The 12,851-nt window shown below is 32.6% G+C and overlaps 1 protein-coding gene across 1 annotated transcript in view; it reads right to left on the minus strand.

The window, feature by feature from the left end:
• Positions 1–12,851, minus strand: part of NIPBL (NIPBL cohesin loading factor) — a 243,150-nt gene that overhangs the window by 77,582 nt on the left and 152,717 nt on the right. The window contains exons 10-11 of the mRNA XM_044664328.1: positions 8,980–9,462; positions 7,522–8,703 (exon numbers count right to left, since the gene is read on the minus strand). Of these exons, the coding sequence (XP_044520263.1) occupies positions 7,522–8,703; positions 8,980–9,462 (1,665 nt within the window). The remainder of the gene's footprint in view (positions 1–7,521; positions 8,704–8,979; positions 9,463–12,851) is intronic.

Consider the following 12,851-nt stretch of genomic DNA (forward strand, 5'->3'; position numbering starts at 1 on the left):
AAATTAGGACATTATATATGATCTCTTCTGGCTCAGCTCTATGATCTTTTCAACTTAACCATAAAATTAAATCATTGTTTTGTTTGATTTAATATGCATCTTTATACACACATATGCAAGTATCATATATATATACACATACAAAAAATATACATTTTTTTTCTCCTCACTCATATATTTTCTAAGATATCTTGTTTTGGGAGTATTGTCTGTATCCTAAACAACATAGTATGTTTAATGCATGTGAATACAGCACACATATCTCGGGTACATTAATATGCAAGTAAAGTTGTATAAATCAAAGAACTGAGAATTATTCTTGTTTCAAATTTGCCATTAAACCATAGAAAACTATCATAAAATAGTTCTCCATATTTGTTTCTTATTTGTATTCTTATTTCTCTAAATTAGGAAACTTCTGAATATGAAAATAAAATTTAGCTTGTCCACATATTTAATACTACAAAAATTAAGTAAAGTTTAAATTGCAAACCAGAAATTCCTAGGGATAAAAGTTTCCCAATTGGAATAAATGGGGAGTATAATATATAAATCATGTGCTTTTGCTTTTAATGGTCAGCTTTTATGAGAATATTTGCAAGTATCAATTAATTAATGAGCACCTATTAATCACTTGTGATATACTAGGCACTATAATAAACACGAGGTATACAAACACAAAAAAAGAAATGGCCTTTTTAATCAAAGAGCTTATACTCTATCAGAGAAGACTACTTGTATACATAAGTTATATAGGAGAGAAAAAAACAAGTTAGCAAGGCAAGAAGGGCACAAGCAGTTGTCAGGAATAGATCAGAATAAACTTGTAAAAGGTGGCTGAGTCTTGAAAGATTCTATGAAGGAGAGATAAAAGAGCAAGAAAATTTCAAGCATTAGAGATGACTGGTAAAAAGGAATGGAGATGGGGGGGCAATACATAAGGAACAGACTGAAGGTCAGTAAGTTTGGGAAGGAGAGCAAGGTATGAGACAGAAAAGAGGATTGGGGTCAGGGTGTAAAAGGCTTTAAAAGCTAAAAGGAGGAGTTTATATTTAATACTAAGAATTTAAGGAGCCACTGGAATTTACTAAGTAGTAGAGTAGAAGGTTACTTCTGTGTAATTTGGTAGCTTTGTCAAAAAAAGATTGGGTTGGAAAGAACTTTGGAGCAGCACAGAGACTAATCTATTAGTCCAAAATGAAAGCAACAAGTCTCAATTAATTTGATGGCAGTATGAGCAATGAGAAAAGGATAAATCCAAGAGATGCCAACAGTGGCCAACACTTCATGGAGGTTGATGAACTGCAAGATGTTTCAGAAACCACCATAAAATTTGTAAAATAAGGTGTGTTGAGGTTTTTTTTTTAAAGACAACATCAGGGACTGAATGTCTAAAAAGGGAATTGGAGAGGAGCAAGTAGAAAGTAATATATTAGATTTAAGTGTTTCACTGATATACAAGATTAAGAGAAACAAAACATACTGGATAGATCCTTTAAAGACTATAAATATTAAAGATGAGAAAGCATGAATCAGTTGCAATATACTCTGAAGGATTGAAGTAGCCACAGAAGTGGTCATAAATCCATTGACATTTATCATAATATTATAAATCAGGTCCTGAAGGGGGAAAAAACCAACCCACTAGTTACTGATTTAACTATATGGGACTTAAAAAAACATTACTTAGTTTAGACATTATGATTTCTGGAAAACAATTACCTTCTGTATTTTAAGTTTAGTCACTATTAACTATGTGTATAGACAGGATTGATGGGTATAGTCTGAAATCTGAAAGTTTTTTCATTGGATTTTAGAATGCAATTTTATATTCAGCTGACTCTAAGTAGGCATATGTAATGTAGTGGTAAATTATAAACCTTCAAGAATAGTAATACCATGAAGACCTGAGGAAAAACTAGAAGTCTACTCGGCTTTTTTCTCATGTTCTATTGCCCAAAATCTCCACATTTGTAAACTTTACTTCTCAAGTGGATATAAACTACCCTTTCAGAAGAAATGCAGCCACCCCTCCTTCTTAGAATTCATTCAACTGAATGAAAGCTTCATATAGGAAGTGGCACCTGAATTAGACCTATAGGAAGGATGAGACTTCATGAGAAAGAGATGAGATAATAATTGTCTGTCTCATTCCTCCCTTCTCCAGCCTCTACCATTTTCTCCTCCTTTACTCCAGTCTCCCTGATGAAGAAGTGGAACTTCTATCCAAAGTCAATCCCTTTATACATAACCTTAGTCCCATCCCACCAATGTACTTGTTCTTCCCTACAGGTGTACAGTCAATTAGTCAAGAATTAATTAAGCAACAACTATTCACTACTATGTACCATGAACCCAGAAGATTAAAAAATGGGACAAAACCCTCCAAGAAGCTCACCTTCTAATATGGGAAGGCAACATATAGATAAATGGGGACATAAAAGGTTGAGTACAGTCTATACAAACTCGTCCAAGTTACTTCTGTGTTTACTGATTATAACAATTCATAATTAGCAGAGCAAAAAGTGAAAAACTGTTCTCTACAAGATCTCATATCCATACATAAAAATTATTCAAGGTAAATAATATATATTTGAGATAAATCTGTTCAATAACCAACAGATAGTTAGTAAAAGGTAGAAGCATATATGGAGATCGGCTGCCAAAGTTGTCTGCCACTGTTGTAGAGAAAATTCAGAGAAGATTCAACAGCTCAAGTTAAGAACACTTTCATGGATAGTACTGTCTTCTTTATGTTCCTGTTTTTGTACTGATGATGTACTGACTATATCAAAGCCCAGAACATCACTGATATTCTTGAACACAATGAAAAACCACTAAGTCTAGCCCAATCACACACATGGGAAAAACCAGCTGGATAAAGAATGCCTATTGTTTAGATCAATGGTGTCAAACTCAAATAGAAATGGGGGATACTAAAGAGTATAGAAAGATCCCTATGGGCTACATACATTGTTAAAATTTTAAAAAAGTTTTAAAATGTAATATAGTTTATGTTTTATTGTATTTTTATTTACTTTGTTATATACTTCCCAAATATATTTTAACCTGGTTTGGGCTGCTCTCAGGAGTGCCTTGAGTTTGACACCTCTGGTCTGGGTTATAACATGCATTTAGACTGATAACCTGTTCTACTTGTTCATCAGTTTACATACCATGGATAGACACACTGCAAATATGATAAGTTCAGCCCAGAATCATATAGGACACACAGAGAGAAGGAAGATTTGCTATTGGGAAATTGATGAACTCCTTTAATGAGTTCAAGCTTCTTCCTGAAATAAAGATTTATTTCTTTTATGGTCCTGGCAGTGTTGTATGGTTGTAATTCAAAAAACAGGAGTCTCTCTGAAGAATTAAAAATGAGAATCACTCAAATGGTAAGAGAAAGGCATATGATGGATGTGCACAGCTTCTAACAAATAACAAATGAGTATTATGTACAAGTAAAGGATACCATCATAGAATTTTAAGATCAAAAAAAAAGATTAAAGATGGGCTCTAAGGAGAAAGTAAGTGGATCATTTACTACCCTACACAGGAAGTTAGGGCATCCTTCATCAAAGTGTGAAATGGAAACCAGATTTTTCATAAACAGTATATTTCTATAGCAGATCACATCTTTACAGCCACACAATTGCCTGAAAGATGAGAACACAATATCCCATTATACTTGTTGTTCCTCGACTGTAAAAAAAAAACATTTGATTTAGTAGGGCAAAAGGCTATTTTACTAAGATGTCTTATGCACAGTCAAGATCATATATAATTTCTTAAAAGAGAATGTAGAAAGAAAAAAGGAACCCATTCGGAACAGAATCTTAGGGAATGCTTATCTAAATTCTATGGATCCTTCAATTGTTCAGAGGGCAAACATTCTCTTTTGGTGTTTATCATTTGCTATTCTACACAGGCAGTGTAGGCATACTTGATCAAGGTATGAAATGGACATTAGGTTTTTCACAAACTATGTATTTCTAAAATAGGTCACATCTCACAGTCACACAACTGATAATAATGCAATAGCCCATTTTACTTATTGTTTCTTGACTATAAAAAAGCATTTGATTTAGTAGGGCAAAAGATTACTAAGTTGTCTTTCATGTACAGTCAAGAGCATATATGATTTCTAAAAGAGACCTTTGATGACTATTTGGTTATCAGTATCTAGAGAGGTATAGAATAGGGAAGTATGACCTTAAAAAATGTGTCTGCAATTATCTATCATAGATGCCAGAGAGAAGTGTGACTGAGAGTTGTGTAGATTTCGTTTTGGGGAGAAACTGCAATGGGGAGTAAAAAGATTTTCACATAGGAATTAAGAGAGGTGAAATGGAAAGAGTGGAAATAGGATTAATTTTAAGCCAAGAACTCCATGTAGGGATAGGATAATAAGGAAGATGGGAAGGAATGAGGACGAGACAAATTTGAACAAAGGATGAGCAGATGACACAGTACAGGTAGAAGTAAAAATTGGGCAGGCTGATGAGGAATGAAAAATAGTTATTTAACTATTATCTGTATTCAACAGCAATAGGTCTCTACAGAATTGTAAGGCAATGTAGCATCAGACATAAATGAAATTATAAATTCAGTGAGTGGCCTAAACCACACTATAAATAGATAATCACTAATACATGTTTTAGAAAATTAACCAACATACATAAAGTACATATCAGTTTCTTTAACTGAGACTAGGAGAAGCAATCTAAATAATATTTTCCTCTTTTTCTTAAGGAATTCATATCTAGGAATCTCTCTCCAAACAGTTGGACAAAGGTAGAAATTCCAAGCCCATAAGAAGATCCAGTACTAATTCTGTCCCTAGAAATAAAATATAAAAAATTTAGGAATAGTTAACATGTTATGCAATCTCAAATGTCAAGGAACTCTTTAAACTTCTTAAAATCAGATGATTTTATACTGATTAAAATTCAATTAATAAATGGAATTTTTGGCAAGCTTCAAAGAGAACTATGAGCAAAGTCACTCACATTCTGTGATCTGTGAATATCTAATAGATACATCCTCTAATCCATTTCTTTAAAAATAACTCTGCAAAAAGTACTTCACTTAGAAGAGGATCTCTAAAAATCTTAAAGCATTGATTTATGTTGGGTAAAAAATACTCCCACTTGTTATCACTAGTGTAAATGAGTTCCTATATGTCTAAAACTATATGGCTTTCTTGAATTACAGGCATTTTATGTGTCCTTGAGCATTTTATAATTGTTTAGATTTTCTGAATTCTTCTCCTAACACATAAAACTAGTTTTCTTTTTCTTTTTGTTTTTTGTTTTTTTTATCCTGGGACTCCATTCTAGGAGCATAGGGCCACAACCAATAGGCAATGGGTCGCTCAGGGTCACCCAGCTGGGAAGCGTCTGAGCCCGGATTTGAACTGAGGACCTTTCGTCTCTAGGCCTGGCTCTCAATCCACTGAGCTAGCCCAGCTGCCCCTACTTTAGGTTGCAGTTTCTTTAGCATGGGCATGGGGCTAGCAACCCCACCCTGTAAAAACTACATCTGCTAAAGAAACTGCATAAAACTAGTGGGTGTTAAAAATAGTAGTAAAAATAATAATAGGTTGTTTGCAGTTTTTATGAAACTACATTAAAATTAACAAGAACATTACTAGTAAAAATAATAATGTTATTAATAATGATATTGAACCATAGAAATAAAATGATAGTTATTTAAGTAAATCGTACATTAAATACTTTGATATATTGCTTATGTATTATAATTTAACATTAATAAATTATATTAATGACATTAAATGTAATCAAGTAACAAAAATGAATGTTTAACAATTATTTTAGATAAGTGTAACTACTCTAAAATCAGTATTTTGCTAGCAGGTTAAAGAGAGGAATATCTCTGAAATGATTCAAAGTAGAAATTATTTCATTAAAAAGATGACAATACTCTTAATAGAGACATATTAAACAGGGGAAAAGTTATGCAGAATTCAAAGTTATTCACTGACTAAACAAACACAAATAAATAAATAAACAAATGAACAAACAAACAAACAAATAAATAAATGGATGAATAAATAAATTAGGACTATTTTTGGCATAATCTTTAAAAAGTTCTTTCGTAAGTACCTGTAGAAATATACATGAATTTTGCAAAAAGAAAGCAAATTCTAATGTTTTATACCTTCTAAATCCTCAATTGAGAAGACTTGCTAGTAACGACTCCAAAAGGAATAGGTATTAAGACACCAGTAGCATTCAAATTATCTTAAATTCAACTTCTTAATTAATATATTTTTCTAATTTTAAAGAAGCAATTAATTAAGTAATTAAAAATTTTAAAAATTTAGAAGTCCAACTCCTTTCAACTAGACATAAAATACTCTTTTTTCGATAAAACTTTTACTATATCATCAAAAACTGCATCAGATTCAGTTTACAGTAAGTAGATCAAATGTGATCTGCCACTAGGTTTTACACAATTGACATATGCACTCATATAAAATTTAAATACGCATGCATAACATATATAAATGCAGAAAATACACACAATGTGTACCCTTGATACAATTTGTGTAGGAACCTTGTATCAATGCAGATCTGGCAACTGTTCTACAACTTTTTAAAAAGCATTTTCTGAATTACTGAGAAGTTAATTTACAAGGGTCACATAGTGAGCATGTCTCATATGCGTATGCACATGAACACACACACACACACACACACACACACACACACACACACACACACACACACACACCCCCATATGCTTGTAACCATTCAATGTTAAGGAGTAAAAAAACTAAGCTAGGTTTCAATACTGGATGCAACTCAACCCAATAAATGCCAGAACTTATTCCAACAAACCTAATAAAGTACATATGCCTCAGACACACTTATTTCTACAAATGAGTGTTTCATGATAATTCACCATTGCACAGACAATGTTGTATCTTTAGGTGACTTTTAAAAATATTTTCCAAACAATTCAATCCAGATACACAATTAACTGGATTAGCATACAGGAGGATAACAGTCACATAAGAAAGACTCTTTTAAGATATGAAAGGGCCATTTCTAATTTCCTTTATACCTCACTCTGATCCTTTAAGGGAAGTTAGAAAAATTAAACCTTTGACAACTGTATTGTAGATCCACACATGAATTGTTATTTTTCTGGAGATGCTGGATAAATTCATTATGTACATTTATTAGAAAAATATTCTGATAAGAGACCAAATAAAAAAAGGAAAAATAAATTTAGAATCCTAAATTGAATTCCGCACAATAGGGAAAACCTAAATCAAAATGATATCAACAAATAAGGAAAAGACATAAATTATACTAAAGAATTTATCTATGTTCATTAGATTTGTATCAGTGTGCAAACTGAATGTTTTTGCATGCAGTTATTATTCATTTTTTTCATTTCATGAATTGGCCTAGTTTCCATATTTAACACCTTATATATAATAAAAATATTAAGTGCAAGAAGGTACCAATTCAAAATATTCCTTACCTTTATTTGATTTGGAAGGCTTATTCTTGCTAGTTTTAAGAGAACTTCTTGATCTGTCCTCTCTATCCTTAATTAATTTCTGAACATCATCCAAAGATAGCTTCTGCAGGACAACTACAGGCTTAGCTCCTTTATTTAGATCTTCAACTAGTCCCATTTTTTCAATTTTATCTTTCTGATCCCCCTTAAGTTCCATTTTCCTTGTTTCCTGAGTAACATTGCCATCTTTATCTCTCTTGATTTTCGGAATGACAAAATTTTTCAATGCACCAGATCTGCCCCCCAACAAATAACTGGGAAAATCTGCTTTATTGTCAGGGTGTGTTTTATTACTGTCTACTTTACTTTTATTACCATCTGTCCTCCGATCATCTTTACTATTTGGTGATTTAAAACCAGATTTATCAGATCTTGTTTTGCTAGTATCGCCTCTACTCTCTTTAATACGAGGACTATCAGGTCTTGATTTCTGTTCCCCAGAAGACAGTCTTTCCCTGGACTCCCCTGATTCATGTCTGTGTTTTCTTTCTAGTTTATCTGTTTTTGAACCATCAGATTTAATGCCATGTTTAGAATCATGTTCATTTCTATTGGAGGATCTTAATGTATCTGGTCTTCGAATTCTGGACTGATCTCCTCGATGTCTCTCTGATTCAGTCTTGTCCTCTGATTTCTGTTTATTATCATGGTCGCGCCTAAGTGACTCAGAAACAGATCGTCCATCTGGTCTTTGCTTTGAGGTTTCTGATCTTTCAGATTTCACTCGAGGAGAATCAGATTTAACATCCTGTTTATGTCTTGTTTCAGGTTTCTTTTCTGTAGATGCCTTTCCAGAATCTCTCCTATCATGCCGGTGTCTTGGCGTTTCGGGACGGCCATCACCCTTCTGCTTGGGGGTTTCAGGGCGGCCATCACCCTTTTGCTTGGGAGTTTCAGGGCGGCCATCACCCTTTTGCTTGGGAGTTTCAGGGCGGCCGTCACCCTTCTGTTTGGGAGTTTCAGGTCTGCCCTCACCTTTCTGCTTCGGAGTTTCAGGTCTCACCTTGGTTGTTTCCTGTTTACCATTATTTTGTTTATTTTCATTTGGTTTTGTGTCTGATGTTTTGTTCTCATTTTGTTTTGATTCTGTTTTGCTCTCATTTTGTTTAGTTTCTGTTGTTCTGCTTTCATTCTGCTTGGTTTCTGTTGCTTTATTCTCATTTTGTTTAGCTTCTGCTACTACTTTGCTCTCAGTCTGTTTAACTTCTGAAACTGGCCTACACTCAGTCTGTTTTGTTTCTGTTGACTTGTTCTCATTCTGTTTCACTTCCAGTGCTGTGGCTCTGTTCTCAATGGGCTTAGTTTCTGCTGCTGGTTTACTCTCATTATGCTTAACTTCCACCAATGATTTGCCCTCAGTCTGTTTAACTTCTGGCATTGGTTTGTTCTCAGTCTGCTTAGTTTCTACTGTTGATCTGCTCTCAGTCTGCTTAGTTTCTACTGTTGATCTGCTCTCAATCTGTTTAGTTTCTGCTGCTGGTCTGCTCTCATTCAGTTTTGTCTCCAACAATTTATTTTCATTTGGTTTAGATTCCATCAATTTGTTCTCATTTTGTTTCATTTCAGTCTTTACACTCTCAGTATCAGACTTTTTCCTAGGGGTCTCAGGATGGTTTTCAGGTTTTTGTTTAAGAACCCCAATATCTTCTTGATGAATAGAAATTGCCCCATCATTACACTGTTTGTTTTCTTCAGGCTTTTTAATGGTGTCTGAATCCTGAGTTACAGATGCCTGAGACTCTACTCGTCCTGCCTGATGAAGATCAATGCTAACCATTAAAGCTGGCCTTGACCCATTATTTCCTGTAGAACCTGTCTCCTGAGAAGCTGGTCTATTACCTCCAGTAGCACCCCCAGCCTCCTGTGGGTAAGAATCTTGTTTTCTTTTTTTCAAAGGCTTATCTGAAATTTAAAGATAAACATACAAAATCAGTAACATATATTCACATCTCATAAAAATTACTATTTATTCTGTTGGCAAAATTCATTGATGCAAAATCTGTAAACATATATCAATCTATAGGAAAGTTTAAAAAAATTATAGTAATTTATACAAGTGTGATAATTTTCCTAAAATCAAGACTTAACAAAATATTTATGCATAGTTACCTTCAATCAACATATTACAAAAGGTGACCATTACACTTCTTTAGTGTCACAGGGAAAACGAAGTTAATAGCATACCTGGCATGGTCTCTAAATACTACTATGTGAACTTAATAGAAATGACTTAAAGAGTCTAGAGAATTGTATCTTTTAAATAATATTTTTGTTGAATATATTGAAATGTGATTTTGGACTTCTAGGCATCAAATGGAATTAAAATTAAAGTAAATATTAAACTATTATACACATACACACATGCATACACACACATGCAGACACATATTTTACATTCAATTATAGCTATTTTTCCCCATGCAAGAAGACAGACAATACTTTCTCTGGGGTTAGAAAGAACATATTTTTAATAATGGTAAGTCACTGTAACTATTTTTAAAAGGGATGAAGCAAAGTATTCTAAATCTGTCAGTATCTCAAATCAATACCATCAGCTTTTAATATATATATTCCATGTGTGAAAAGAAACAAACAATAAAGAAAATGGAATTTGTACCATTTAGAATAGAAAAGTACGATTTTTTCAGCTATATTACTTTTAAATAACCTTATGTAGAAGATTTTCCATTTGTGATAAAGATTTAAAGTTATGTATAAAAAGTTCAACAATTAACATCTCTTATTGAACAAGTCAATCTGGATTTTTAAGGAAGCAGCATGTCTTGTAATAAAATATAGCTGAGAATATGAAAAAAATTTACTTTTCTAATTGTGAACAAAAAGTAAAATAATAACTTCTGAAATTTAAATTATGCTCCACACAGCAAGGTCCTGTATGTTTTATGTTTTGGTTTCAAAGGAAAGCAGTTCACAATATTCAAACTGTATTTATTTTAAAATGAAAAATAATGACAGTCTGACAATACTATAACTTAGCTTGAAAATAACCTACTATATAATTTTCTACAAAAATGAATAGTTATTTCTTGTAAACAATCACGCTACTGTGAAAAATCACTAACTCGTGAAACAGAACTAATTTGCTAACTTGACAATTATTTACCTTTTCATATTTTCAGAGGATGCTCCTTTAGGAGGGAAATCAAGCTATTTTATTACTTTAAAGTACTATGGCAAACTATCATAGAATATATTCATGAATGTTCTAACATTACCAATAAAAATTATTCAATTATGACAAATATTTCTACAAAAGAATCAAATGACAATAGGTCAGGGGAAGAAAATCTGAGACCTGTGGTAACAGAGACTTATGATTTCATCAGAATAGGGGAGGCTCTAAAAGGTTAAATAACTTGTCAATGTTATGGATCCAAGTCCTTCTGCTGACTAGTTTTCAAATAACAATAAAATGAGAAATGACCATTTTGTTTGTCATTATAATTTAACTTTGAAAAAAGAATTCTCATCTTTGTGAGCTTGTAAATGATTCTGCAAGTTTTATCCACATGAGGTGGAAATTTTAACAGATTTCTGTGACTAATGGGGTACTGAGGCCTAAGGAAGATGAATAATTTATACTTGGTTCCAAAGCATTAAACATTACTATGCATTTAATGCTTCTGCAATTCCTGAGAAAACATTTACTTTGTCACTGGACCATAGCACCATATGTATGTAGGTAGAGTGGTTACAATGGAAGAGAGTGCTTAGTCTGGAGTCAGAGAATCAAAGTTCAAGCCTTTGCTCTGGTACTTAATAGTTGTGTAAGAGTGCTTAGTTAGTACTAACCTCTTTAGTCTCAGATTCCTCAACTGTAAACAAAAACAAACCCCCTCCCCAAAGGAGGATCTTATGAATCAGATGACCTTTTAAATTTCTTCAAATCCTAAATCTATAGGGCAAAAATAACCCAGCATATGGAAGTTTTGGGGTTTTAGAGAGTAGTGGAATTAAGAGTTAGAGGATCTGGGTCTGAATCTCAGGTCTGCACTTATTTCCTGTGTGACCATGGAAAAATTAAAAGAATTTCAAACTTATAGTTATAACATTGCAAAGGCTGTCAGTGCTAAAGGAGAGGACTTCAATTGTATTCTTTTATTTTTATTATTTTTTTTTATTTTAAACCCTTAACTTCTGTGTATTGACTTATAGGTGGAAGAGTGGTAAGGGTGGGCAATGGGGGTCAAGTGACTTGCCCAGGGTCACACAGCTGGGAAGTGTCTGAGGCCGGATTTGAACCTAGGACCTCCTCTAGGCCTGGCGCTCTCAATCCACTGAGCTACCCAGCTGCCCCCAATTGTATTCTTTTAAATTAAATCATTATTTAATAACTTATAAGTTGTTGGAGTGGGATATCTTTTTTTTTTTTTTGCAGGTCTTAGTTTCTTCAATAATAAAATGACTAGATTATCTCTAAAATCCTAAGTCCAAATCTATGAACATGTTTATTTATGTTTGATGGTCTCAGTTGAGACCGCCTTCTTGTGCTTATAATTGTCCTAGAGAACAAATATGTAGTATTAAAAAAAATCTACAAAAAATTTGAGATTATTTTACTAACATTCCTTTTGATCACTGTTAAAAACTTTTTTATTTAATGTTTCTCTAAACACAAAATACATATTCAAAATATCTTTCCAAAAGGTAGTTATATTACTTTCCCAAGATGTTTATCTCTATAAAATGTTCTTCCAAGCTGTTCAAAAAGAATATTCAATTAGTTCAAACAGAACTATAATTTTTAAAAATTTCAAATTAAATACTCTTATGATATAATTAAGGTGATGCTTTAAGTATACTTAACCCGTAAAAAGAAAAGCTCTTGAGCACCTTGTGATTTATCTAAATAGATATCTTATTTTAGCGAAATTAAGTAATGTGCTTTTTAAGAGTAAATTTTTATTAATTTTTTAAAAAATGGTAGTATTTTGAAATTTTATTTTTAAAAAATTCTGTTGAATTTGGCTCCAGTTTTATTTCATATTTCATTATTAAAAATGGCATTTAGCACATATTCTAATTTGACTTCTTTATGAGAAATAACAACCATGGCACTGAATTATGGTAAAGCATAGAATCATTTACATAACGGGATTTTCTATTGTTGTATATAGGGATGTTAAAATACATGAATATTACGATAAAGAAGTTAAGACTATTTTTAATATAGAAATAATACCAACAGCATTGGAACATGACTGACATGATTACAATTAGGAGGGACATCATACTCTTTTAATTTTGTTCATAAAGTAAAACATTAGCTA

This window comes from Gracilinanus agilis, chromosome 1 (assembly GCF_016433145.1).
Source record: "Gracilinanus agilis isolate LMUSP501 chromosome 1, AgileGrace, whole genome shotgun sequence".
NCBI classification, from domain to species: Eukaryota; Metazoa; Chordata; class Mammalia; order Didelphimorphia; family Didelphidae; genus Gracilinanus; species Gracilinanus agilis.